The sequence below is a fragment of the Nyctereutes procyonoides genome, unplaced genomic scaffold (genome assembly GCF_905146905.1).
Source record: "Nyctereutes procyonoides isolate TBG_1078 unplaced genomic scaffold, NYPRO_anot_genome, whole genome shotgun sequence".
NCBI classification, from domain to species: Eukaryota; Metazoa; Chordata; class Mammalia; order Carnivora; family Canidae; genus Nyctereutes; species Nyctereutes procyonoides.
The window spans coordinates 17,725,943-17,751,245 of NW_026575120.1; the positions used below are offsets into that span (position 1 = coordinate 17,725,943).

Here is a 25,303-nt window from a genome sequence, read left to right on the forward strand (position 1 = left end):
AGGGGGCTCAGGCTTTAGCGCTGAGGAGTACATCCACTTTCTGCGTGTTCTTGTGGGGCCGCCTCTACTTGGTGGGGCTGTTTCTACATGGAACAGAAGAACCCCAGTCCCCCTTTCCTTCTCTGGGTTCCTGCTACCATACTGTGCTCCAAGAATCATCATAGCTTGTAATTTCTCACCAAAGCACAGAAGACATGGCCTGGAGAGCTGGTTCTGGTATTTGCTTGGCCAGTGAAGACAGCTGCGTGATCTGGACAAGTCATTTCCGTTCTCTGCAGTGCAGCTCCCCCCGGGGAAGGGGATGGAGTGTGAGATCTCCAAGGTCCCTTCCAATCTGCTGTATCAGCAAGCCCACTCCTGGCCCTCTACTCTACAGGTGAGAGAACAGATGCCCAGAGAGGTGGAGTGATTTTCCCAAGGTCACCCAGCCAATTCCCGAGGGGCAGAGTCAGGACCGGCATCCTGAGATCCTCATGTTACCATTTTATGGCCCTAATTGTGCACTGCCTGGTGTGTCTGTCATCTGTATCCCTGTGTCCATCTGTAGCCCTAGGTCTCTCTCTGCACCTGTATATCTGTGTCTGTGTCTACACCTGCGTCTGCATCCTCACCTCTCTCTACCTCACGTCCATGTCTCCATCACCAGGCCCATTTCTGCTGTGTGGGCTCTGTCCTGGGGAATGACCGCCTTCTCTTCCCCAGTGCTTTTGGGGGACTATGGAGGGCTGGGGGGCGGGGGGGGGTGTTTTATCTTAGAGTCAAAGGAAGGGCTACGCAGAGTTTTCACGGAGCGCCGGGCTTTGGGCTCCCTGTTAGTACTTCTGTGCCCCGCATCCTCCCCTGAAGCACACTTACTTTCATCTGGCCTGATCCTCAGAGTGGCTCCAGAGCAGGGAGGTGGTTTCCAAATTAGGTAGCTGGTGTGAACGTCACCCTCGCTCTGATCAGATGTATGACCTCGGGCAAGCTACTTAACCTTCCTGAGCCCTCTAAGGTCTTCCCCTGTCAACTGGCCAGCCCCTTGGGTGTGTGCAGGCCAGATGTACCCCCTTGCCTTCCTCTCTCTGCTTCAGTGGAGGGAGTACCCCGCAAAGGCTGGGCCCCACTGTTCTACTGGAAGCCGGGCAGGCAATGGACAGATGAGAAAAATAGAAGACATGAGCTGATCCGCAACCCTCACATCGGCCACCGCCTGCTTGTTATAAAAAACCAGGACTTGGGGCACCGCAACTGGGTGGCTCAGTGGTTGAGCGTCTGCCTTTGGCTCAGGGCATGATCCTGGGATCCTGGGATAGAGTTCTGCATCAGGGTCCCCGCAGGGAGCCTGCTTCTCCCTCTGCCTGTATCTCTGCCTCTCCCTGTGTGTCTCTCATGAATAAATAAATAAAGTCTTAAAAAAAAAAACTTAAAAAATAAATAAATAAAAAGCCAGGACTTTAGAGAGACATGTCCAACATCCCAGCCCCAGCTCCAGCGCTCACTAGCAGTGTGAACGCACTTAATCTTCCTGAGCCTCACTGTCCTCCTGTGTGAAATGGGAAGGTTGCTCTGCACTTCGCAGGGTTGTCAGGAGGACAAGTGAAATAATGCAGGCGGTGCCCTGTGTAACAACTGTCCATGACGCACTGGTGACCCTGCTCCTGGGGCTCTCTGAGGCTTGAATATTCAGGGGCTCATCTGCCAAAAGACATGACCCCTGGAGAAGGTTCCAGTTCAACAACAGCCTGGACTGGCTGCCTCTGTACAGGGACAGTGCTTTCCTGCCTCTCTGCAACCCCAGCCAAGCAGCCACTGGAGAAAACATGACAGGTTCTCAAGTGCTTGGGGCTTCCATTAAAACCAGTGAGCCCTGTCTTTGTGAGAGAAGGACTGGGCCACTGGGGCACAGTCTGAAATCAAAAAAGAATTTCAGTTAGGGCTGGCGTACTGGAGTACTGACCTCTCCTGATAATACTGACTCCTTGGAAACTCAGTCAGTGATGAAGCTGGGATTTTCTAAAAATGTGCAATTCATCTCTAAAAGGGAGTCTTTAAAAAGCCATGATTGTCTGGCAAACCACACCGTGTATCCAACAGCAAATTGCCTGTTCTTTGGGCCGTGGGTTTGCCTGAGTCTGCTTTCCAGGAAAATGCAGGCAGCAAGAGCTGCTTGAGCCCCCTCCCCCATTGGAGTCAGGGCCTCCTGGACTCCCCCAAGCTCCATGGTGGGGAGGAGCTTCGCTTTGCTCATGACCTTGAAAGCAACTCAGCGTGTGACAGATCCAGTCACCTTGCACTGAAAATAGAAGGCGCTCTGCCTCCTGGATTCATGCTCACCTGCGGCAGGTACTCTCTGCCCTCCCAGAGGTTACGTTTTGTTGCAAACATAGAAGCTGGCCTCAGCAGGAGGTTTATGGAGTCACAGGGGAGTCTGATTATACAGGCTCTCCAAAAACACACCTTTGGGTGACTGAATCAGCTAACCTTGATCATGGTGACCTTCCAGCAGCCCAAGTGGCTCCCACACTTTATCAGCAAGCACACCCTTCTCTCCTTGATCTGCTCCCAATCATGTTGGTATCGTGGAAATAACAAAATGGATGGGATGAGGACCAAGCAGCTGAAGCAGAAGCCTATACTGAATGGTCTTTCGCATGTCTGCCAACATCCCTGTGCCCTGCAGTCTGGTGTCCAGGAGAGCGGGCCCACAGCACGACACAGCCGCCCCCACCCACATTTCTCTGCCAGCACCCTGGAGGCCAGGGTGAGCCAGCTGGCTTCTAGGAACCATTGTGTCCTGTGGCCTTGTAAGTTCACATAAGCTCAGACTCACGGGTACCCCCCAGAAGAGCCTTGGAAGCCCTCTAAATCAATTCCCTTGTTTCCAAAGCTACACAAGAGGGTGGGAAGGAGCAGGACTCGGCTCTCTTAACTCTAAGCTCTGTTCTTGTCATCCACAACCACAAGTGGTTAACGCCCACAAATCAGAGGGTGGTACGGAAGGAAGGACAGGCTCCATTATTTTTTCTAAGATTTATTTATTTATTTGAGGGGGACGGGCAGGGGAAAAGAGAGAAGCAGACTCGGCACAGAGCGCAGAGCCCACTGCCAGGCTCGATCTCACAAATCTGTAATCACGACCTGAGCCGAAACCGAGTTGGAGGCTTAACCGACAGCACCACCCAGATGCCCCAGGAGAGGTTCCATTAATTGAGAAATGTCAGGTCATGATTTAGTTTCATTTCCTGACCGGCTCCAGAATCCTGTGTTGTCCTAGGACTTAGTGGAAAGCGCCATTAGCTTTTAAAGGCTTGGGAAACTCCCACACATAGTGGCTGAGTAGTCAGGGGCCCTGGACACTACCTCCCCAGCCTCCCTTCAGGGCTGGCACCCCTCCCATAGCATCTCTGACCAGATTCAGGAGAGCTGCCTGGACGAGGCAAAGCCGGGCCTTAACAGAGTAGGGGGTAGGCGGAGGCGCAGAGGCGGGTGGCATGTGAAGGTTCAGGGGTGGGGAGCACCGCTAGCCCTGAGAGCTCAGTGCTAAGACTCATCCACACAGCTTGTCGTCCAGATGTCCCTCAAATGCAGGTCTGCTCAACAACGACGTCAAAATGTTGAGGCATGTGTGAGCGGCCAGAGGACGTTGTTAGAAGACATACTTTGACAGCGGTCTGCCCTGCTGAAGTGGAGAGCGGGGCGCATCTGCTCAAGGAGCCTGCAGTGGCGTCCTGGTTCCAAACACACTGCTCAAGGTCGCCAGGTGGCACTGGGTCCCCCACCCCCATAGGTGCTGCAGCTGCCCCCGAAGCACAGAGGGCTCGGGGCTGATTCGGCCACACGCCAGCCCGGCCATGGCAGCCCAGGCAGGGCGAGCTGAGCCAGGGGCCTGCCTGTCCCAGCCTCTCTGGACCAGACACCAACAGGGCAGGGTCCTGCTTTCCAGGGTGCAGAGACCAAAGCAGCTCTGGCCAATGGCATTCTAATGAATTTGCCAGATCTCTGCACCAGAGGAGAACCCCACACCTCCATAAATGCAGTAACAGTTCTATGGACATTTCAGACTTTGAAGCTTTTCTGACTTGAGCTGTTTCCGATTCTTCACTCTAATTGGCGTTTCAGATCGGGTTCACATTTCTTCACAGTCTCTCCTAATTCATTTAAGAAATTGGCAGCAGGGGATCCCTGGGTGGCGCAGCGATTTGGCGCCTGCCTTTGGCCCAGGGCGCGATCCTGGAGACCTGGGATCGAATCCCACGTCGGGCTCCCGACGCATGGAGCCTGCTTCTCCCTCTGCCTGTGTCTCTGCCTCTCTCTCTCTCTGTGTGTGACTATCATAAATAAATAAAAATTTAAAAATATTAAAAAAAAGAAATTGACAGCAATGCTAGACAAGGACTACCAACGTTGGGATGAAACCCCAATCACCAGCTCTGCAAAGGAAATCACTGTATTTAAATCATATACAAGGTGAGAGTTTTGCTAAGTGAGACCAGACTTTCACTTTTTTTTTAAGATTTATTAATTTAAGAGAGAGAAAGAGAGATGAATAGAGGAGGAGCAGAGGGAGAGGGAGAATCTTAAGCAAACTCCACACTGAGAGTGGAGCCCAACATGAGGCTGGATCTCTCAACCCCGACATCATGACTGGAGCCGAAATGAAGAGTTAGACCCTTAACCAACCGAGCCACCCAGGCTGCCCCAGACTTTCACCTTTTAAGTTTTATTTAGAGTCAAAGAGGAAATGTGACCAGTGGTCAGGTTTTTAAAAAATCTTCATTTATTTATCCATTTGGTGGTCTAAGGGCAGACGTGTTTCTCTCTGCCGTACCCCACCCCCCACAACCACAGCTTCTTAACACTCATGTCTTGGATTTACCAGTTGCTCTGTGGGAGATAGGTGTGTGTGGTGATGGAGATACTGAAGCAAACAATTATTGAGTGCTTACTGTATCCCAGGTGCTTTACACTCAATCCTTCCAACATCCCTGCGTGGTTGAGTAGTACATATCATTTTCTCCACCTTATAAGTGGAAAAAACTGAGACTCAGGAAGGGTAACTGAGCAACTTGCTCAAAGTTCCCAGCTAGCAAACCTCTGAGCCAGGATGTCAACTCACAACCATCTGAATCCATCACCTTCCAAAGCTCGCATCTCTTCATTGCTGCTCCAACATCACAATCAAAAATGACCTCCTGACATGCACTGAAGTCCTTTTAATTTTCTGGTCACCTTGCACATGAGCATACTGGAAGAATATGGTGCAGGGTGACTTAACCTCATCTAGGACTTGGGAGGCAATGTTCACACTGAATTCTGACAGAGGAGTTGGCATTACTGTGTGAGGCAAAAGATGCAGCAGACAGAGGTGCCTGGCTCACTCAGTGGGTTAGAGCATATGATTCTTGATCTCGGGACCATGAGTTCAAACCCCACATTGGGTGTAGCACTTAGAAAAAAAAAAAGACTCAACAGACAGCAAGATCTAAAGGTAGAGAAAGCACACGTATCCAAAGTACTCGAAGAAGCTCAGAGTCCGCTGAACGCAGCATGTAGAAAAGAAAGAGATAAACTGGAGAGGCAGTTATGGGCTAAATTGGGGGGGGGGGCTGTCTAGCGAGCCCAGAGTAATGAGCCTGGACTATATTCTAAGGGCAAGTAGGAAGCCACTGAAGGATTTAAAGGAGGGAGTGTTGAAATCTGATTTGCATTTTTGGAAAATCACTCTGGCTCCAGAATGGAGGATTAGACCCAACACACACACATTTTCAAGTTGGTTTACAAAGAATGGCTTCACATGCCAAGACCCAACTGCCCAGACTTTTGGGACCACACTCCAGCTCCATTTTGAGCCAGTACATTCTGTTACCTACTTGGCTCTAGTCCACATCACCTTGGAATTCTTTGGAATTCTTTACTGGGGGTGTGACGTCATCTATAAATTCCAGCTTCCATCTCCAGACACAAGAGGCAGAGAAGGCTGGCTACCCTTTCGGACAAGCAGGGCATCCTCTGTCTTTTCTTTTAATTACATTACATTGTATTTTTAATTACATTACATCTTAAACATATTCCTATTTTTTATTAGAAACATATTCTTAAAAGCAAATTCTTTTAAGCCTCGTTTTTAGTGAATGCAGAGCATTTTGCCAAATGGGGGATGGTGCTGAAGTCCTTTATTGGGAAGTAAGTTACTCCTGCCTCCCTGCAGCCCACCTCAACCCCAGGGACTTGCTTTCCCCGCAGGCAGGAGTGTCCACCAGTCAGATTTCTAAGTTTCACATGGCTGGTAGGCTTTGTCACATGCATGTGCCCTAGTTAAAGCAATCACTCTGAAGATCTGCACTCTAGGGCCTTGCTGGAATGCGCAGACTGGAGCTGACACCCCCCCTCTCCACCACCAGCCCAACAGACTCCCTGATATTTAAGAACCTTTTCTATTAGCTCTCTCCCTGTATCAGCTGAGAGCTCCAGGAAGGTACGTAACAAGACCCATTCTACCCCAAAAGGACTCATCATTTTCTTCTTAACCTGTTCCCCTCTTCTTTCCTAGCTCAATGAAAGGCATCACCAACTAACTAGCCCAACACCAAGTCAGAAAGGAGGTCTTATGGACATTTAATCATGCACACACACACACACACACACACACACACATACACACACAGGCAAATATGTTAACAGATGTCAAAGTGAAACCTATTCCAGATCATCGCTGACTGCTTACTGGTACCCACTCACAAAGACCAACTTTCTCTACTACCCAAATAGCACATCTGTCACATGCTCTCCATCCCCAGGAGCTGTCCCCAGCTCAAGCCAGCCTGCCCCTCAGCTGGATTATCCCCCAGCATAGCCCGGGGTTTCTGTGTGAAGGAGTGGGAACCTTTCAGACTTCTGCCTGGAGCTCCTAAGGCTTTCCCTGCCCTTTGGACATCACTGGGCCCCTGGCTCAGCTCTCTCTGCCACCCCTTCCAGAGCTCCCCCATCCTGTGCTCCCTGCTCCCAGTGTTGGACCCACAGTTCCCAGCCCAGCCCCTCCAGACCCTCTCGCCCACCCTCCAAAACACTGTTGCCTCCACTGAATGGCCTGCCCCAGTGAAGTTCCAGCCTCGACCCCCAGGAGCTTCCCAGGCACCTCCCCAGGCCACCCCCACCCTCCTGGCCCTGGCCAGGCTTCTTCCACCCACAGATCTGGCCACAGTTCTACAGCCAGCCCTTTATTTGCCCACCTGCTGTGGGGAATCGGAGTCTGACTCCTGGGGGGTGGGGCAGGCACCTGCGTGTCCAGCAGGCTCCCCTTGGATGAGGCTGGTATCGAGCAAACCGGAGAGCCTCTGTTCTAGCAGAGCTACAGGAACAAGCTGATGAGTTGTGACCAGACTGAGGGAAGATCCAACCAGGAGATGAAGGAAAGAAGTGAGGAATAGAGGATTTGTATTTACTTATTATTTTATTTCATACCCAATTCCCCAAAGGAAGTGGGCAAGTGAAGGGTTTCACTTTCACTCCAGGCCTGTGGAGAAGGAAGCCTATTGCTCTGCTAGAACAGAGGCTCTCCGGTGTGCTCTATGCCAGCCTCACCCGAGGGGAGCCTGCTGGGCACGGACGTGCAGGTGCCTGGTCCCTCCAGCACCCAGTGTCAGACTCTGCAGGTGCAGGTGGGGCAGGTCTGCATATAACAAGCCCTCTCCCCAAGCTGGTTGTGACACAAAGGTGAGAGGTCGCTGGGCCCATTATCCCATCTCTCTTTTCCCAAGGGTCTCACCCTGAGTGTTTGGGGTGTGTCCCCCTTCAATCTCAGAACTGAGTTTAGGGGTCATGCACCTCCTTCCATTTTCCTGTGGTGTTTCCTCTCACTTCAACCTCAGCTCTCTCGATGCTACCTTAATGATATTTGCTGCCTTTTCACCTCCGGTGCCTGTCTTCTCCCTGACTGCACTCTGCTCCTCAGCCTCACTGAGACCACTTGACTTCTTTGGGGCAGCAAATGAAACCCAGGCATCCAAGCGCTGTTTGGATGGGAGAACTCAGGCAAGAGCCGGGCCGTGCTGGCCTCCTGTTTCAGCCACACCTCCCACCCCCAACACCAAGTCCAGCTGTCGGCAAGCACTTCATGTGAAGGCCCAGGACCCTAGAGGTCCTAGGATTCTTCCCTGTAACAAGCAAAAGTCCCAGATAGGGGGAAAGAACAGAAAGTAATGGCAGAAATGTAGGTACTCTGCAGCTACACAATTCAACAATTATAAGGGCAAGATGCTGACTGTATGGTAGGTAGGGAAATCTCTGAGACAGGAAGTCAAGGGGAAATAACCATTTTGTGAGGCAGAAGAGCCTGAAATAGGGCAGACTCCTTATCAGCACCCGGGCTGCCCCTGAGCCTTACAGAGGAGCCTCTGGACATTCATGTTCTAACTAGAATCCAGATGCCAGCACTTCTGTCCTGAGCCCAAATCACCTGCCTCCATTCTGCCCTGGGTTACTGCCTCCGCTGGCAGCTTTCCCAAGAACGAGCAAGTCCTTCCTGTGAAGGCGGGGGAAATACCATCAGTGCTGTCTCAACAGCCTTGATTATCCTGAGGGTGCATCATGTACCTAAAGAGGCAGCCCAGTGCCGAGGTCTGTGAATAAGCTCTGAAGCCAGGCTGGGTCTGCACCCTGCTCTGGGAGGCTCCAGGGAGACAATGCCTGTAGGACCTGCTCTCAATAAATACAGACCCCTCCTTTGATAAACAGAGCAGCTTGCTTTGCAGCAGCATTTTCAATGATGCTCTGAAATGGACAAAAATGTGTTAACTGAAACGGAAAATGTATTACCGCCTTAGCAAAGACACAGAAAGATTCTCTTTGAAGGGAACCCATCCAGTCACACTGGAAGCAAACGAAAAAAGTTGTTGTTGTTGTTTTTAATTGGCTGGCCATGAAATCTTCTTTGCTTTAGCTTTGAGTGAACATAATGCAAATTCTCCTTTCTTGGTGGATGTGTTATGCTTTCACTCTTAAAGATGCACAGAGTCTCCCTGAAGGGGTCTGGTCTGCCCGTAACACCCTGTGTTCCATTATCTGTGATATTACACACCCTGGATTTATCAGCCACAGCTCTAATGGTGATAGTATTCTCAGAAAATTTAGGAACCATTTTTATGTTCCCCTTTTGATATACAGCTACGATCACCATGCAGGACATTAATAAAGCCCATCTCAAAGTTTCAGACTGGACCCATGGAGATAACTAAGTCTACAATAATAAATCTTGTAAAATAGGAAATTCGTTCCTTTCCTGAAAATGAAATGAATATATGATTTAAAGTACCCTTTTCTCATTTACCAGTACTGAAATAATAATGTGCTGGCCTTCCCAGGCACACATCAAAATTTCACACCACCACTGGAAAGCCAGGCATGAACTTTGGCATTAGATTCATTAGAAAGCATAATTTAATTAATAATCATTATGTTATTAACTATAGCCTTTGAAATATTATGTAGTTTTAAAGTTTATAAAGCATACTCATTTGATCCTCATCCCTATTTTACAGATGAGCAAACTGAGGTGCAGAGAAATTCGGAGGCTTATTCACACACACATAGCTGAAACTGTGATCCAGGTCTGACTCCTACCCTAGCACACTGTAAGAGGGAGGCTTCTAAGCTGGTTTTCAAGAACCGAAAATGGAGATAAAGAGCAAAGCAAAACTTATTTTCTTTTTTTTCAAAAACCAAATATTGATGACTTTGCTTTAGTCAGAATAATTCAGGGAAAAAAAATTATGTACTTGGTTCCAATTCTGTAGGGCCAACTCTTCCAAATTCAAATAGAAAGACCATGGAAAAAAATCCAAACCAGTTAAATGCAGCTCCTGAATCAATTCAAGTCATAAGTATTTATTGAATTTTTAAGTACAAAGACTCAGGTGAGGACGGGACATTCAGCAGAGTTTCTTGAAGAACGAAGTGATGGGGTTTGACACTGAAGGAGGAAGAAATGGGTGAGGGTCTGCCTACACAAAGGCATCCTGGCGGCAAAGCATGGGGCTGAGCTAACACAGGAAAAGAGCGCCTGGCATGCAGTCCCCATTCACTACTGCCTGTTCACTTCTGTTGAAGGAAAGAGGAAGAACCCTTAGGCTGGAGTTAAGAAGAAGCCATATTGAGGGGACATAAGCAGAACTGGTGAGCCAGCAGTTTGCTAGGGTGAGTGAGAGGAGAGACAGGCCACAGGGACTGGTGCATGGTCCTTCACAGGGAGGCTATTTTCCTCAGGCTCTGAATTTCGGCTGCTGCCCCCTCTGCTTTGAGCAGTGGCTGAGGAGCAAAAGATATGCCAATGGTACAATGCTGGACACAACTGAAGGTTGTGCTCACAAGACCCTGCTCTCCTGGTCTAGCAAATAGTTGGGGGGATGACAGGAGCATCTGGGGAACAGCCCCCACCGCCACTGTCCCCACAGCAGCGAGGGTAGCACTGGGCTAGCACAGGGACACAGAGCAGGCAGGGAAGGTTCCTACCAGCTCAACCCCCGGCGGTTCCTCCCCGAGCTCCAGAGGGGGAGGGCTGCTTCCGTGTCTGAGGGTCCCAAGGTACTAAAATAAGAAGAGATGCCAAAGCAGGTTACCAAAGTTGTGTATTTTAAAGCCTCGCAACTAATAAATTAACACGTTTAATAATTAATGTGCCATGCACCATAATCATGCTATTCAAAAGCCAAATAGAGGCTTTATATACAAAATAGCAGTTCATACTGCAACATGTACTAGTGACGCGATGTGGCCACAGGACCTAGATTTAAACGCATATGATGAATAGCATTCTCTTTCGGTTCTGTCTGCTGTTTCTCAGATCGAAATTATAAACTCATTCGCAGACAACAGCAGAAGTTTCCATCTGAGACCCTTTACAGTTAGGAGACGCAGGCCCACCTGAAGGATCCCACACCTGCGTACCCCTCCCCCACCCTCCTGGCACCGACCACTCCAGACTCATGCAGGTCACCCCAAGTCTCCCTCACGAGTCCGATCACAGGACCCACAAAGACCCCTCCACAGTCCAGGAGCCAGGCCTCAGCCCGCTGTGCGAGGGGGACAGAGCCCTCTCCGGGGAGCCCTGCCTAGTCTGGAAAGACGGTCTGGCACTGCTGCACAGCAAAGCGGTGAAAGCCACCTTCCTCTCCTCTGCTCCCTTAGTTTTTTTTCTCTGCTCTTTTCTTTTTGGCTCCTTGAGGCCCTGTGCAAACAGTGTGGTTCCAAACAGCTAAAATCACTTGACATTTAGTGCAGCAGAGACCCTGCAAGGGACTAACTACATGCTCAGTGGTGGAATTCACTGCACCAAAAAATTAGATCACTCCACTGCCTGCCTATGAATCTCTATTGCTTTGCAAATGACTAGAAAAGCAAGAAATGTCAGACTTTCTTCGGATGCCCCCAAAAGACAAAGAGGATACTGTTCACCTGAGCCCATGCCTATGGCCAAGACAACATTTCAGCAGGCAAATATATTAATCCACTCATCCAATCCACTCAGTCATCCCATCCACATTTACTGCATGCCCATTGTGTGTGAGGCCCCGAGTATACAGCCAGGAAGAAGACGTGATCTCTATCTTCACCAAAGCAGAGCATGAAGCAGGGGGACAGAAGCAGGGACAAGGAGAGAGCTCGGTAAACACTGTCCCAGGGCACCAACGGGTATGGCAGGCAGCAGGATTAGTGTAACCCCTTAAAGCAGGGCAGCACTGCCAGCCCCTCCTCTCCTTAACTACCTCCCTCACGCCTTCATCCTCTCCTCCTTTATTCAATTCTGACCCTCCTCCTATCCTGGGCCTCACTTTGTCTCCAACCTTCCTGTCCTCCCCTCCTCACCTCAAGCTCTGGGTAAACATAAAAAGCACCCATATTCCTTTGCCCAAGGCATCCTCGGCCTTAGAAAGCTTCCATTCTTAATGCAAATGCCTGCTTTACACAAGCTTTGTGATTTATTTATTTCCATCCCAACCTTCAGATTCAGGGGGACTTATCAGTAAATGTCATAAATTCTGATTTTTTTTTCCTTTAAAGCTGCAGCTCCAACAGCGAGCCTCTGACAAGCATGCATGCTACACAAACAGAAAACTGAATGAAGCCCCAGAAGAATGCAGGCATTTTTAGAGCTCCAGAGTTTTAGCTCAATTCCTTGTGTCGAGGTGGTTTCTATCTGTGTCAGTCAGTGCGTCACAACATCGGCCTCCATCCCCCATTGCACAGCACCCCTTAGCAAGCGCCTTCCCACACAATATCATCAGCCATAAAAACTGCAAGCAGTGTTGAAGTTACAACCACGGTTCTTTCTACAAACGGGAGGGATTCGGTTCTGCTCAGTCAAGTGCCCGCTAAGTAGGTTACCCATGGGACAAACACCTTTCCTTTTTGTAAATTCCGAGTGCCCTTGGCTCAGCCATACATTCCTAGGAATTACTAATTCACTGGAATAAAACGTTCGTTTGTATTTATGAAGTTCTTTCTTTGTGCTGATTCCAAGGATGGTTCCATAGCACCCCACAGTCTGCGGTAACCAACTATGAAGTCCTCACCTGCTTGATTTTAATCATCACTTTTCCCTTAAAACATTCCTTCATTTGTAGAAAATTGGGCCCCAGTTGGACTTCACCTGATATGAACCTTCAACCCTGGCCATCTGCTTCCCGAGCCCTACAGGAGCTTCCTCAGCCTTCTCTAAATATCTCTTTCTGCATTGCTCTGCCTCCTCACCTTTCCCTCCGGGGCCCTCCACCTTCTTGTGATTTTGCATTTTGCTATAAATTTTATCTCTCGCCTCCGAGACGGCCCTCGAGACCATGCCAATAGCTAAGAGACCTCACAATCATTGCAAAATACAGACGAAGCCTTACCCTGTACCATATCCTCCTCGGCCAAAGAATCGGCTCTACGAGTTTATGTCACCACTCTCACTTTGACTTGAGATTTCCCTATTACTGTCGTATTAGACCTGGCACCCAGAGTACTGCATACAATAATGAATATCTGTGTGGAAGATTTCTGAATGCTTACTGACGCAGTATGCTTATAACCAGCAATAAAACAAAATAACATGGAGTGAGGGGGGAAGGGAAATCTATTTCATCTAGCACTCAAGATGAACATAAAGTCTATAAGAATGTAAAGATTAAGACCAAAGAGGTAAAAATAATACTGCGATTGCCACTTTTACGTGTGTGTATTATATGGAGTCGGGATGCAGAGTCATATTGAAGGGAGTTTGTAGGATGGAAAGAAACCAAAGAAGAGAAGAAGGGAGAGTTCTGTTTTGACTACTGCTCAGAAAAATTATTTAAGGTATCAGGAGCACCAAGGAGGAAGCTCCAGAGCAAGAAGTGGGATCAAAACACTGAGTGAGCAGTTTGGGAGAGGATCGGCTTGGCTCCTAAAGCAATAGGCAGGAATGGAAATAGAGAGCACGCTTTTCTAATGAGAAGTTTACATCCATGCCAAGAAAGTGGGTGAACACTGTCAGATATAACTAGACTTCCCCCTGCCTGACTCACAGGATGGGCTCTGGTATTTCAGACCCTAGCAGAAGAACTCAAGATTCTCCCAGTGGCACCAACCCAAACTCTGATTCACCGTAGGTTTGGGGAAGGCCTCTTTTTTGGTCCTGCTAAAGGGGTGGTGCCTTTGGGAAACTACTATTTACACACACCACGGAAATCCCTTGAGGGAGGAGGGGCTGGCTCCCGTGGGGTGCAGGAAGGCCTGGCGTGGGACGGTTGGTTACTTCGGTTACAATCAGAGAGCATCTCCGCCCCTGTGTCTCATCTCTAGGAAAAGGCCGGATGCTGGCCCTGCTGACCAGCTCTGGTGAGTGGAGTGTGACCCGCAAGTAGTCTGTTCTCCATGCTCTACTGTCAACCAAGGCTCCAAACTTCTTTCTCAGAGTGAGACGATTTCAGGGAAGAAAAATAAATCCAAACCAAAGATGTTTCCTTCTCAAACAAGACCCATCCTTCCGCCCCGGAACCCTGAGGGGCCCCATTCCCTGGTGAGTAAGCTTGCAGGCTGTGCCCCGCATCGCATCGCTTCTTCAGGTTAAAATGTCTCTCCTGACGCTGGAGTTCAGCCCTACCTCCACCTTCCAGAACCGCATCTCTGCACTACTGGCCTCGTGGGGGGGTGGGGGGGTGGGGGGTGGGGCTCTAAAACACCTCTCAGCGGGGGTCCTCTGCCCAATTATCTGCACCCTCCCTTCACAATCAAGGGTACTTTAGGCTAAGCGGTGTTTCTCACCAAAGGTGTTGCTAGTGGTTCTTTAAGTCGTGCGCGGGAGACCCCGGACCCAGAAGGGGAGTGCTCAGCGCTCGAACAGCTGCCGCAAGGGGTCTGGGTCGGGGTCGGGGTCGGCGGGTGGGGGCAGGGACCTGTCTTGTCTCCGCACTCGTCCACAAAAGGGCAGACGGGCTCTCTGACCAGGTCCTTGGGCCAAGCTGGACAGCACCCGTGTCTGGCTTCCAAAGGAACTTCCTTCCCCTCCTGGCCATCAGCCGCGCATCTTGGGTGACCCGACCCTAAGACGCTGCCAAATGCCCCGGGGCCATGCCTTTCCGCCACTCACTCCGAGGGCTGGAGCCGGGTGGAGGGAGGACAGGGACCCCCCCCCCCCGCCCCCGGCTCAGATGCTCGGGAACGAAGCTCTTCTCGTGGGAGCGCGGGTCCCGGGGAGGCGGCGGGCAGAGCAGCCTCGGCAGCCCCGAGCCGCATCCACGCGAGCGGCTTCCTCGCCCAGCCCGGAGCAGCCCATCACCCGCGCCGGCCGCGCGGAGGCCCGAAAAGTTGGTCCGCGCGCGGCGCGGGCCCGCCGGCGTCTGTCCAGGGTGCTGGGTGCTGAGAGGGGTCGGCTCGGCGCGGCGCGGCGCGGCCCGGCTCGGCCCCCGCCCCGCCCCGCCCCGCCCCGCCCCCGCCCAGCCCAGCCCGCCGGCCGCCCGCTCCGCCCCGGCAGCCCCGGCCCCGTCCTCTGCCCGCCGCCCCGGAGCCGCCCCCTCCCGCTCTCCCGCCCGCGCCCCCGCCTCGCCCGCGGGCCGGCGCAGCCCCTGCCTCAGAGGCCACCTCCAGGGCGCCGCCGCCGCCGCCGCCGCCGCCCCCCTCTTACCTTCTTCTTTCGGTCACGGGAGCGGTTCCTCCGCTTCCTGTTGGACTCCTCCTTCTCCTTCTGCTCCTGGAGGGCCTGCGCCTCGATGTCTTTGATCTTCTTCAGCTGTTTGGCCGCCTGAGCCATGGCGGGTCACGGTGCCCCGGTCCCCGCCTCCCGGACCCCTCGCACTCGGCAATCCAGGGGGCGACACCCTCCCGGGGAGGAAAAAAAAATGAGCCTGTGCTCGGCGGAGCGGGAGCCTCTCCGCGCCGCGGGCCGAATGCGGCCGGGCCGGCGGGAGGCGGCTGCCAGACGCTCGGAGGGCGAGGGCGCCGCGGCTGCCCGGCGACCCCGGATGGCGCCTCCCGCCGCGGCCCGACTCGCTCGCCGGCGGCCGGGACGGGCTCTGGGCTCGGCCCCGCCGCCTCCCTCCCCGGCCTCCCTCCCTCCCTCCCTCCCTCCCTGCGGCGGCGGCGGCGGCGGCGGCGGCGGCGGCGGCGGCGGCGGCGGCGCGGGGGGCGGGGGCAGGGAGGCGGCTCGTACTGCGGCGAGCGGAGCGGCGAGCGGGCCGGGGAGGAGGCGGACCCCGGCACTCAGCGCGGGAGCGCGCGGGGGCCGCCAGCGGCCGGGGGGTCCGGCGGGCCCGACGAGGCTGGGCGCGCGGGGCGGCCGCGCTGGCGCAGGGCCCCCGGCCCCGCAGTGCCGCCGCCGCGCCTCGGGACGCTCGGGCCCCCGCGCCGTCGGGTCTCGGGAACAAAGCCCGCCGCCCCGGCCCGAGCCGCGGGGCCGCCACGGGGACCGTGGTGCGGGGGCCTCGCCGCGCCGGGGAGCGAGGGCAGGGGCGGCGGGCCCGGCGACCCCCGAGGCCAGCGCGCCGGGAGGCGGCGGCGGAAGCGACACTCTCGGGGCGCCGCGGCCCGGTCGCGGCGGCCGGGGTGGGGGCGGGGGCCGGCTCGGGGTTCGGGGCGCCCCCTGGTGGCGGCCGCCGTGGGGCCGGGACGCGCCCGCAGCGCCGAGCTCCGCGCCTGTTTCGCCCCGGCGCCCGCCGAGGGGCGCGCGGGGCCGAGGCTCCCCGGGGAAGCTCGCTGGGAGCTCCCTGAGCCCCTTTCAGACCGTGTGGGCCTTTCGTTTACGTATTTACCAATTACAGCTGGAAAACGCGTCCAAGATGAAGTGAGCAGTTTTCCCTTGAGTTCCCTTTTGACGGCAGTGGAACGAGGTTGTGCACCAGGGACCCCCCCCCCCTTCTCATCACTCACACACCCGCACTCGGCAACGCCGCCCTCCCCGCATCCCGCTGTCAAGAACCACACACCTGGCTGCTGAGGTCACGCAGCCGCAAAGGCGGGCTGCGGGAGGAGGCGGGGCCGTAAGCTCACCTACCCCCTCCTTCGGGAGACAGGCGACAGGCAGGGAAACTGAGGCCCCAACCCGGGATCCACTGGCCCTTCAGTCAGGACCGCTCCCAACCCGCCCGCTCCTTCCCACCAGGTGGGACGGAGCTCTCAGCTCACGAAAAGATAACGGTGGATTTGTAGAAAATAATATTTAAGAACTGGTGAAGGTAGAAGAAATGGTCCGCTTCCTTCGGCCCTAAACTGAGGGCTAGATGCAGACGTTTAACCAAGCACAGAGCAGCGGCTGGCGAGTGGGAATCTCTTCTGCACTACAGCAAAAGGCCTCAGAGGGCCCTGAGCTGCGCCACCCCTGCACACTACAAACTTGGGGAGGGGCGGAATCGCCCCACTTGCTCTGCAGACTTCATGCTTTTTTCCTTACTGGAACCTTACCCCCCTGTGCCTGCCCTGCCGCTCCAGGTCCCCATTCCACACCCACCCACACCCACCCCGCAGACTCCCTCCACCATCCTCTCCACCCAGGTGCGAGTCAATAATTAAGGGGCTGGCTGAACCTTTGCCTTTGCTCTGACCATGGTCCTTCCCCAAGGCTGGGTTCTGGACCCTCTTCTCTTCTCACTCTGCATCAGCATTGTTCGACTGAAGCTAAATAAGAAACACAAATCCCAATTCCCTATGTAATTTAAATTTTCAAGTAGCCACGCTGAAGAAACTTAAAATGAATTTTAATGATTTATTTTATTTTATTCAGGGTATCCAGAAGTATTATTTCAACATGCAACCGACGTAAAAAGTATTGAGATAGTTCACATTATTTTATGCTTCAAAATCAGTGTGTATTTTATATTCAGCCCATCTCAATTCAGATCAGACACATTTTAGTTGTTTAAGAGGTACAGGTGACTCGTGGTTACTGTATTGGACAGCGCGGCTCTAGATGATCTCCCCAGGTCTGCTCCCCATGACCGTGGCTATAATCGTCCTGCCAAGGAGCAGGATGATAATGAACCCTCATTTCATCTTCAGCACAGACACCTGAGTGCCAGGCCTGTGCACTTGTGACCCAAGGCCTCCTACTGCTCAGTGCCTGCATCCCTTCTTGTCACCCGCCAAACCATCCTACACAATATAGTCACACTCATCTTTTCAAAGCACAGATATGATTATTGTCACTTCTCAGCTTACCATTCTTCTTTTTGACTTCTAGGACAAAGATCTTCCATCTGACCCATGGGGGCCTGAATGATCAGGCTCTTCCTAACACGAGCTGGTCTTCCCCCAGGTGTGCCCTGGTACCATGCTCCAGCTGCAACTTGTCAGCACTGTCCCTCCACTGGGCCTTTGCTGCCCCTGCCCGCACTGCTCTGTCCCATTCTAACTGTCCTCTGGACCAGGCCCTAGTCTGGCTAACTCCAACTCATTCATCCACACCAAGGTGGTCTTCACTTGTCAAGGAGGCCCTTCTGGGGCTCCCGACTAGCTCTACCATGTCATTATGACACCAGCTGTGCCTCCTTCAGAACACCTGTTGTAAGTACACTTTTAAGTTGGTGTGATGGTTTTGACTGACACATGTCTTCCCACTAACTTTAAACTCGGTAAAGGAAGGGACAAAGTCTGGTTTGGCTACCACTGGATCTTTAGTGCCTTGCATGGTGCCTGGCACATAATGGGGGCTCCATAACCATGTGTGGAAGAATCAACGAGTCTACCCTATACTGGCTTAAGGGATAACAGTAAGACTAGCTGACATTAATTCAGCATTTCCATTGCACTGGGCATTGTCACCACTTCACAGATGGAGTGGGCGAAGGGAGTTAAGTCACTTACTCAAGGTCTCAGCTCATAAATAGTAGAGCCAGGATTTGGCCCTAGCTGGTTGGCTCCGGAGCACATACTGTTAACCGTGATGCTGTACTCAATTACTCAATCTCCTTATCCATAAACAAGAACACTGGTAATATCTCTCTTGAAGCACCATCAGGAGAGAGCAAAAGTGAAATGATTCAGTAAAAATAAAGTGCTGTATCAAGCTTCACTTTCCTTTTTTTTAAGATTAAAAATTTTTTTTCTTTATTTGAGAGAGAGAGAGAGAGAGAGATCACAAGCAAGGAGGGGCAGAGGGAGAGGGAGAAGCAGAACCAGACTCCCCACTGAGCAGGGAACCTGATGGTGGGCATGACCCCAGGACCCTGAGATCATGACCTGAGTTGAAAGGCAGGTGCTTAAGCAACTGAGTCACCCAGGTGCCCCATCCTTTTATTTTTTAATTGAAGTATAGCTGACACACAATGTTGCATTGGTTTTAGGTATACAACACAGTGATTCAACAGCTCTATACATTACACTGTGCTCACAAGTATAGCTACTGTCTGTCATCATACAATACTTTCCAATACCATTGGCTATACTTCCTGCACTGTGCCTTTCATCCCCAGTGACTTATTCATTCCGTATCTGCAAGCCTGTACTTCCCATTCCCCTTCACCCATTTTGTCCTTCCCCCCAACTACCAGTTTGTTCTCTGCATTTATGAAACTGTTTTTGTTTATTCATTTGTTTTGATTTTTAGATTCCACATATAAGTGAAATCATATGGTATTTGTCTTTGTCTGACTTATTTCACTTAGCATAACACCTCTCAGTCCATCCCCATTGTTAACAAATGTTAAGATCTCATTCTTCTTTATGCCTAATATTCCCTTGTATGTATACACCACATCTTCATCCACTTGTCTATGGATGGACACTTGTGTTGCTTCCATGTCTTAGCTCTTGTAAATAATGCTGCAATAAACATGGGGGTGCAAACATCTTTTTGAATTAATATTTGCATTTTCTTTGGGTAAATACCAGTAGTGAGGTTACTAGATCATATGGTCTTTTTATTTTTAAGTTTTTGTGAGCTTAAGTTTCTGAAGGCAAAGAGTACAGAGATTGGGTAAGTTGGTGTTCAAGGTATCTTTCACCTCCAGGATCCTGATTTCTCTTATGTATCAAAATTCTCATAGGAAACCTTTGAAGATTAAAAAAAAAAAAAAACATTCTGAGGGGCGTCTGGGTGGCTCAGTGGTTGAGCATCTGCCTTTGGCTCAGGGCATGATCCTGGGGTCCTGGGACTGAGTCCCACATCAGACTCCCCACAGGGAGCCTGATTCTCCCTCTCCCTGTGTCCCTGCCTCTCTCTCTCCATGTCTCTCATAAATAAATAAATAAAATCTTAAAAAAAAAAAAGTTCTGAGACACAGAGGGGAACATTATCATGAATGAACAGTGGTCAGTGAGTATAGAGGCCTTGCCCCAATTAGGTGGCAGCTCTGGCCTTGGATTTCCAAAAACCCAATAGAGGGAAACGATGAAAGTCCTGACTATGTCAGGGTTCACCATCTAAGGTATCCCCCTGGATCCTATGATATATTAGGAGAAATATATCTCAGCAAGCTGAGAAAGAGAAAATGAGATTGTGCTGTCTGAAGGCATTTGCTCGCACAGAGTGATAGGAGGAGGGCAGTGAGGTGAGGGGCCCCTGAGCCCATACAGCAGCTGAGAACACTGGAGAGAACGTTTGAGCAGCTGGAGGGGCTTCCTTCCTCTTGGTGAGAGGACAGATGATGTGGGGCATCTACAGGAGTTCTAGATGCTCCTCATGTCAAAGACGATAATAATAATGATCATTTACTTACTGACAGTTTGCTATGCCCTAAGCACTGCTAATCATTTGCATGACATTATTTCTAACCATAAAAGCCTTGTTACTCTGACTTCCCACAGGGGGCAACTGAGTCTGAGTGTGTTTACCTAACTTTCCCTGAGGTCACACAGCTAATGGGGCAGAATTCAGACCCAACTTGCCTAACTCCAAACCTGGTCTTAAGAAAACCATCAGGTGCCTGGTTTTGCCAGTGACTCAGCAGGTACCCCTGCAGTGCAGAAGTAATAGTAATTACGTGAGTTAGATGCGTACCATAATATTCCCAGGCTGGCAACCAATGAGCCATCCTATTCCTCCGGTACTGTAGAAACAAAACCCATAGTGCTCTGGGCAGCATCCAGAGACTGCCTCTCTGTGGCCACCCAGGGCCACTTCCTCTGCTGCCACAGACACATCTGTTGACCGGGTGGCTGTGTCCGAGCTGTGACCCCTCCTCAGGCTCTTCTTGTCTTTTCTTCTTGCACCCCAGAGTCCTGCGTGCACTCACACTGAGGTCCGGCTGCTTCCTCAGATGTATGGGAAAGTGGCCGTGGGACAGTGGGCCTTCTGGAAGCAAGCAGAAACCCTAGCCCAGGAGTTAGCCCCTAGAAGCCCCCCTTTTATCTCTTTCCCTGGTGATGATTATTACTCACTTTAGCTGCTAAGTAAAAGGGAGAGAGATCCATCTTTATATTTCTCCTTTCTTCCCTAAGATTTTCAACTGGTTCCCTCAACCCCATTCTGTTATTATGCGTTTATGCAACGAGACTGATTTGTGTTCTTAAAAGAAACATTATTAATAATTAATAAAGCTTCCCAAGATAAAAGCTGCCGCCTGCACTAAATAATATAAATAGCTAAAATACACTGAATGTCCCAGACATTCTTCTGAGTATATTGAACCCTAACAGCAACCTCAGAGTTAGGTGCCATCAACACAATCAACAGTTTACAGATGAGGATACTGAGGCACTGACAGAAAAAATAACTTCTTCAGGACCCATGGCCAGTAAGCCACGGCATATAGGATGGAACCCAAAAGTCTATCTTTAGGGTCTGTGCTTTAACCACAATGCTAGAGCTAACATCCCAGATCTAGCTGGAGCCCTGGAGGCGCCCCCTATTCCATGTCTGCCCCGTTAATCCCTTTTAGGAAAGAAGGAGCCAACAAGTGTCCACCAGTGCCTGAGCCCTCTAAGGACGGAGGCTGTCCCATTCGCCCATGTGTCTGAACTGTCCAGCACAGTGCCACATCTTGCAGGTGTCCAAGTCTGAGCCAGAAAAGTTCATCCATGAGGTATGGATGTGGAAGGTAGAATAGGCAGGCAAATGGAAGGTTAGAGAATCTTAGGCTCCGAAGGAGTTTCCTTTCCATCCCCCAACCAATGGGTGAATTGGATTCCTCTGCCTACCCTCACATTCCCAGACCCGATGGCTCCCCAGACAGCCTGCCCCGCAGGGCCGCTTCTCTGCTCCACATGGAGAACAGGCCATGTCCCCAGAGTGCGTAACATTAGCCTCTGCTCTGCCCTCTGTTGAAATGCAAAAATTATTTAAAACCTTTTTCTGTGAATCCCTTCAAGTATTTGAGGAGAGCTTTCACTTCTCTCCCCTTTAATACTCGTCCAAATGTCAGGAGTTAACAGCAAAGGTGAATATTGAGCTCAAGAATTCCTATTTCCTCTCCAAGGTTTACAAATAAAGGCAACATATTGTTTTAATCATTGCATTTTCGAGGGTTGAATTTGAAGAGATAAAAGAGCCCATAAGCCAGGGTGCCTGGGTGGCTCAGTCGGTTATGTGCCAGTTCTCAGGGTTATGCGATCAAGCCTCTGGATGGCTCCACGCTGGCCTTCCTCTCAAAAAAAAAAAAAAAAAAAAAAGAGAGAGAGAGAGAGAGAGAGAGAGACAATATAAGCCAAGGTGTTCAGAGAAAAGAAAACTAGGAACATGTTTTACATTTGGATTCTTAGAAAATGCTGGAATAAAATTCATTTATCCACTCAACCTGAACTGGGCCCTCTGAGTCCTTGGATAACCCCTGTGTCTTCTCTGCCTCAAACATTGCCCCCTCTTCTCTCCTTTGTCACTCCCCACAGAGGCCATTGTCTTCTTCTTCGCAGAAGAAATGGAAATGACCAGGCTGACCATCCCCAGCTTCCTCCCCATCCTTACCATTCATACTTGTCTACACAACCCTCTCGACAATGCTTTTTCTCTGGTTTATCCTCCGGAGCTCATCCCCTCTCACCTCCTCAGAAAATAGGGCCATGAATGATCCCTTTCTTCTCAAATCTCCATTACGTGCTCTCCACCAGCTCCTTCTGCACAGCCTGTGGACTATCCATAAGCCATGAATACAGGATGACCCACTCTCTTCCCTCCATAGCCAAGTTGCCAGAAGAAGTGGTCAGGGCCTCTTCCCTGCTCACTCCTCACCTTGAACTCTGTGCCCACATTGCAGAACCCATCATCACACTCCTGTCATGAATGTAACTCCCTGGAGCATGTGACCTGGTTGCATCCTTCCCTGGTTTCTTAGACACTGCTCTCCTGTTCTCCTATCACTTTTGTTGATCACTTCTCCCTCTGTGGTCTCAGCCTTGCTTCAACTAGCACCCACCTGCCAATGACACTGAACCTCTAACCCAGTGACCCTAACCTCTCCCCTATGACAGACAAGTAGTGAACACAAGGCCACCTGGACAGTGCCATCAGATGTCACAGTCAGCACCCCTCCTGGCATCTCTATTCCCAGCTAATGGCATCACCATTCACCCATTCTCTGGAACCGGAATCTGGAACCGGAAGTGCTCTCCACTTCCTCTCCTTTTCACACCCAATCCACTGCCCGCTGGAGTCCAGAGTCTTTCTTTAGAACTAGTTCTAAATTTGAATGTGCATTCAAGTCATCTAGCGATCTTACTAAAATGCAGATTCTGGTTTAGTAGGTACGGATGGCTTGCAACAGCACCCCGAATCTCTGCCCCACCCTGCACACACAACGTGTGACACCACTCATGTCAGGACAGGGAACGTTTTCAGCCCGTGGTGAGCTCCCTCTTGTCTCCTCCCTGTCAGTAGCCCCCACCACAGAGCTAGGCACTCTTTTGCCCTCCGTCACCTTAGACTAACTTTGCCTGGATTAACTTCGTACGGATGGAATCACACAACATGCAGCCCTTTATCCAGGGCTTCTTTCACTTCACACTGTGTCTATGAGATTTATCCACGGGGTTGCATGTTTCGGCGGTTTACCCTTTTCTGTTCCCTGGCCTTCCATGGTATAACTGTGTGGCCACTTATTTATCTATCCTCATGTCGATGGACACGGGTTGTTTGCACTTTGAAGCTACCATGAATAAAGCTGCTGTGCACACAGCCCTCCGTGCAAATGAAACAGAAGCCCTCCTTACTGTGAGTGTATACACAGAGGGAAGTTTCTGGGTTATCCGGCATCTGTATATTTTGCTTTTCTAGAGTGGACACACCAATGTGTGCTCCCACCCGCAATGTAAGAGAAGTGGGGTTGTCTCCCAGCCTCACCAGCACTTGGTATTGTCATTGGTTTGGGCTTAGCCTCTCCAGTGAGTGAGCAGAGCACCTGCTCTCACGCCGTAGTGACCCGAGGGCTGCTGCAGTGAGGTGCTCGGGCGGGTGGCTTCAACAACGTGTGGTGTCACCAGTTCGGGGGCTGGCGGCCTGCAGTAGAGGTGTCCATAGGGTTGCTCCTTCCCGCAGGCTGTGTGAGAGAACTGTTCCAGGCGGCTCTTCTGGCTTCTTGTCACTTGGGAATCCCTGGGCTTGGAGACAGCAATGTCCCCGCATCTTCTCCTTATCTCGCCCATGTGCTCGCCGTTCCTATGCCCCCATTTCCCCCTTTTCATGAAGACACTAGTCATATCAGATTAGGACCCACCCCAATGACCTCATCTTTTTAAGATTTTATTTATTTATTTGTCAGAGAGAGAGCGCACAAGCAGGGGGAGCAGCAGGAAGCAAGAGAGGGAGAGAAGGAGAAGCTCCCCTGCTCAGCAGGGAGCCCAACGTGTGCGGGACTTGATCCCAGGACCCCGGAATCACCACCTGAGCCAAAAGCAGATGCTCAACCATCTGAGCCACCCAGGCATTCCTCATCTATTTTTTTTAATTATAAATGTGCATATTGTTTAAGGGCTTTCATGTGGAAGGGAGAACGAATTTATTTAGAACAGTTTAGAAGGCAAAACAAAGATCGTGCCCTCTTCTTCTCCTTTTAGCCATTCAACCCATGCTTCTCTTTCAGATATTAGATCAAATGTCATTTCTTGACAGTAAAGCTTGCTTTTCTTTTTTTTTTTAATTCAAATACTGTTGACCTAACATGTAGTATTAGATCAGGTGTACGACGTACTGATTGACAAGTCTATACACTACATAGGCTCACCATGGTAAGTGTTGTCACCAGCTGTCACCATGCAATGCTATGACAATATTATTGACTCTCTAATTCCTGTGCTGCACTTAGGAACTCGGGAACGGCATTGGCAAAGACCCTTTTTCCAAATAATATAGTCACAGATTACACACACAGTTGGGTGACTAGTCCCAAGGTCACATTCATTCATGAATACTGAGGCTCAGTTCAGCAACATCCTTTAGGGGACATAACTCAACCCAATTCAACCAATATCTCCTTTATTAAAAAAACCTACCAGGGGCACTTGGGTGGTTTGGTGGTTGAGCGTCTGCCTTTAGCTTAAGTTGTGATCCTGGAGTCCTGGGATCGAGTCCCACATCAAGCTCCCTGCATGGAACCTGCTTCTCCCTCTGCCTGTGTCTCTGCCTCTCTCTGTGTCTCTCATGAATCAATCAATCAATCAATCAATCAATAAGATCTTTAAAAAAACAAAACCTAGGGGATCCCTGGGTGGCTCAGCGGTTTGGCGCCTGCCTTTGGCCTATGGCGCAATCCTGGAGTCCCAGGATCGAGTCCCGCGTCAGGCTCCCAGCATGGAGCCTGCTTCTCCCTCTGCCTGTGTTTCTGCCTCTCTGTCTCTGTCTGTCTCTCTGTGTCTATCATAAGAAAGTAAGTAAGTAAGTAAGTAAGTAAGTAAGTAATAAATGAATCTTAAAAAAAAAAAACAAAAAACCTTCCACAGCTTCCTTCTATCA

General features: G+C 50.9%; 1 protein-coding gene across 2 annotated transcripts in view; it reads right to left on the minus strand.

The window, feature by feature from the left end:
* Positions 1 to 15,484, minus strand: part of ANK1 (ankyrin 1) — a 213,279-nt gene extending 197,795 nt beyond the window's left edge. For both annotated transcript variants that reach the window (XM_055334923.1, XM_055334921.1), the window contains exon 1: positions 15,119 to 15,484. In XM_055334923.1, the coding sequence (XP_055190898.1) occupies positions 15,119 to 15,244 (126 nt within the window). In that variant the 5' untranslated portion in view covers positions 15,245 to 15,484. The remainder of the gene's footprint in view (positions 1 to 15,118) is intronic.
* Between the last annotated feature and the right edge of the window lie 9,819 nt (positions 15,485 to 25,303).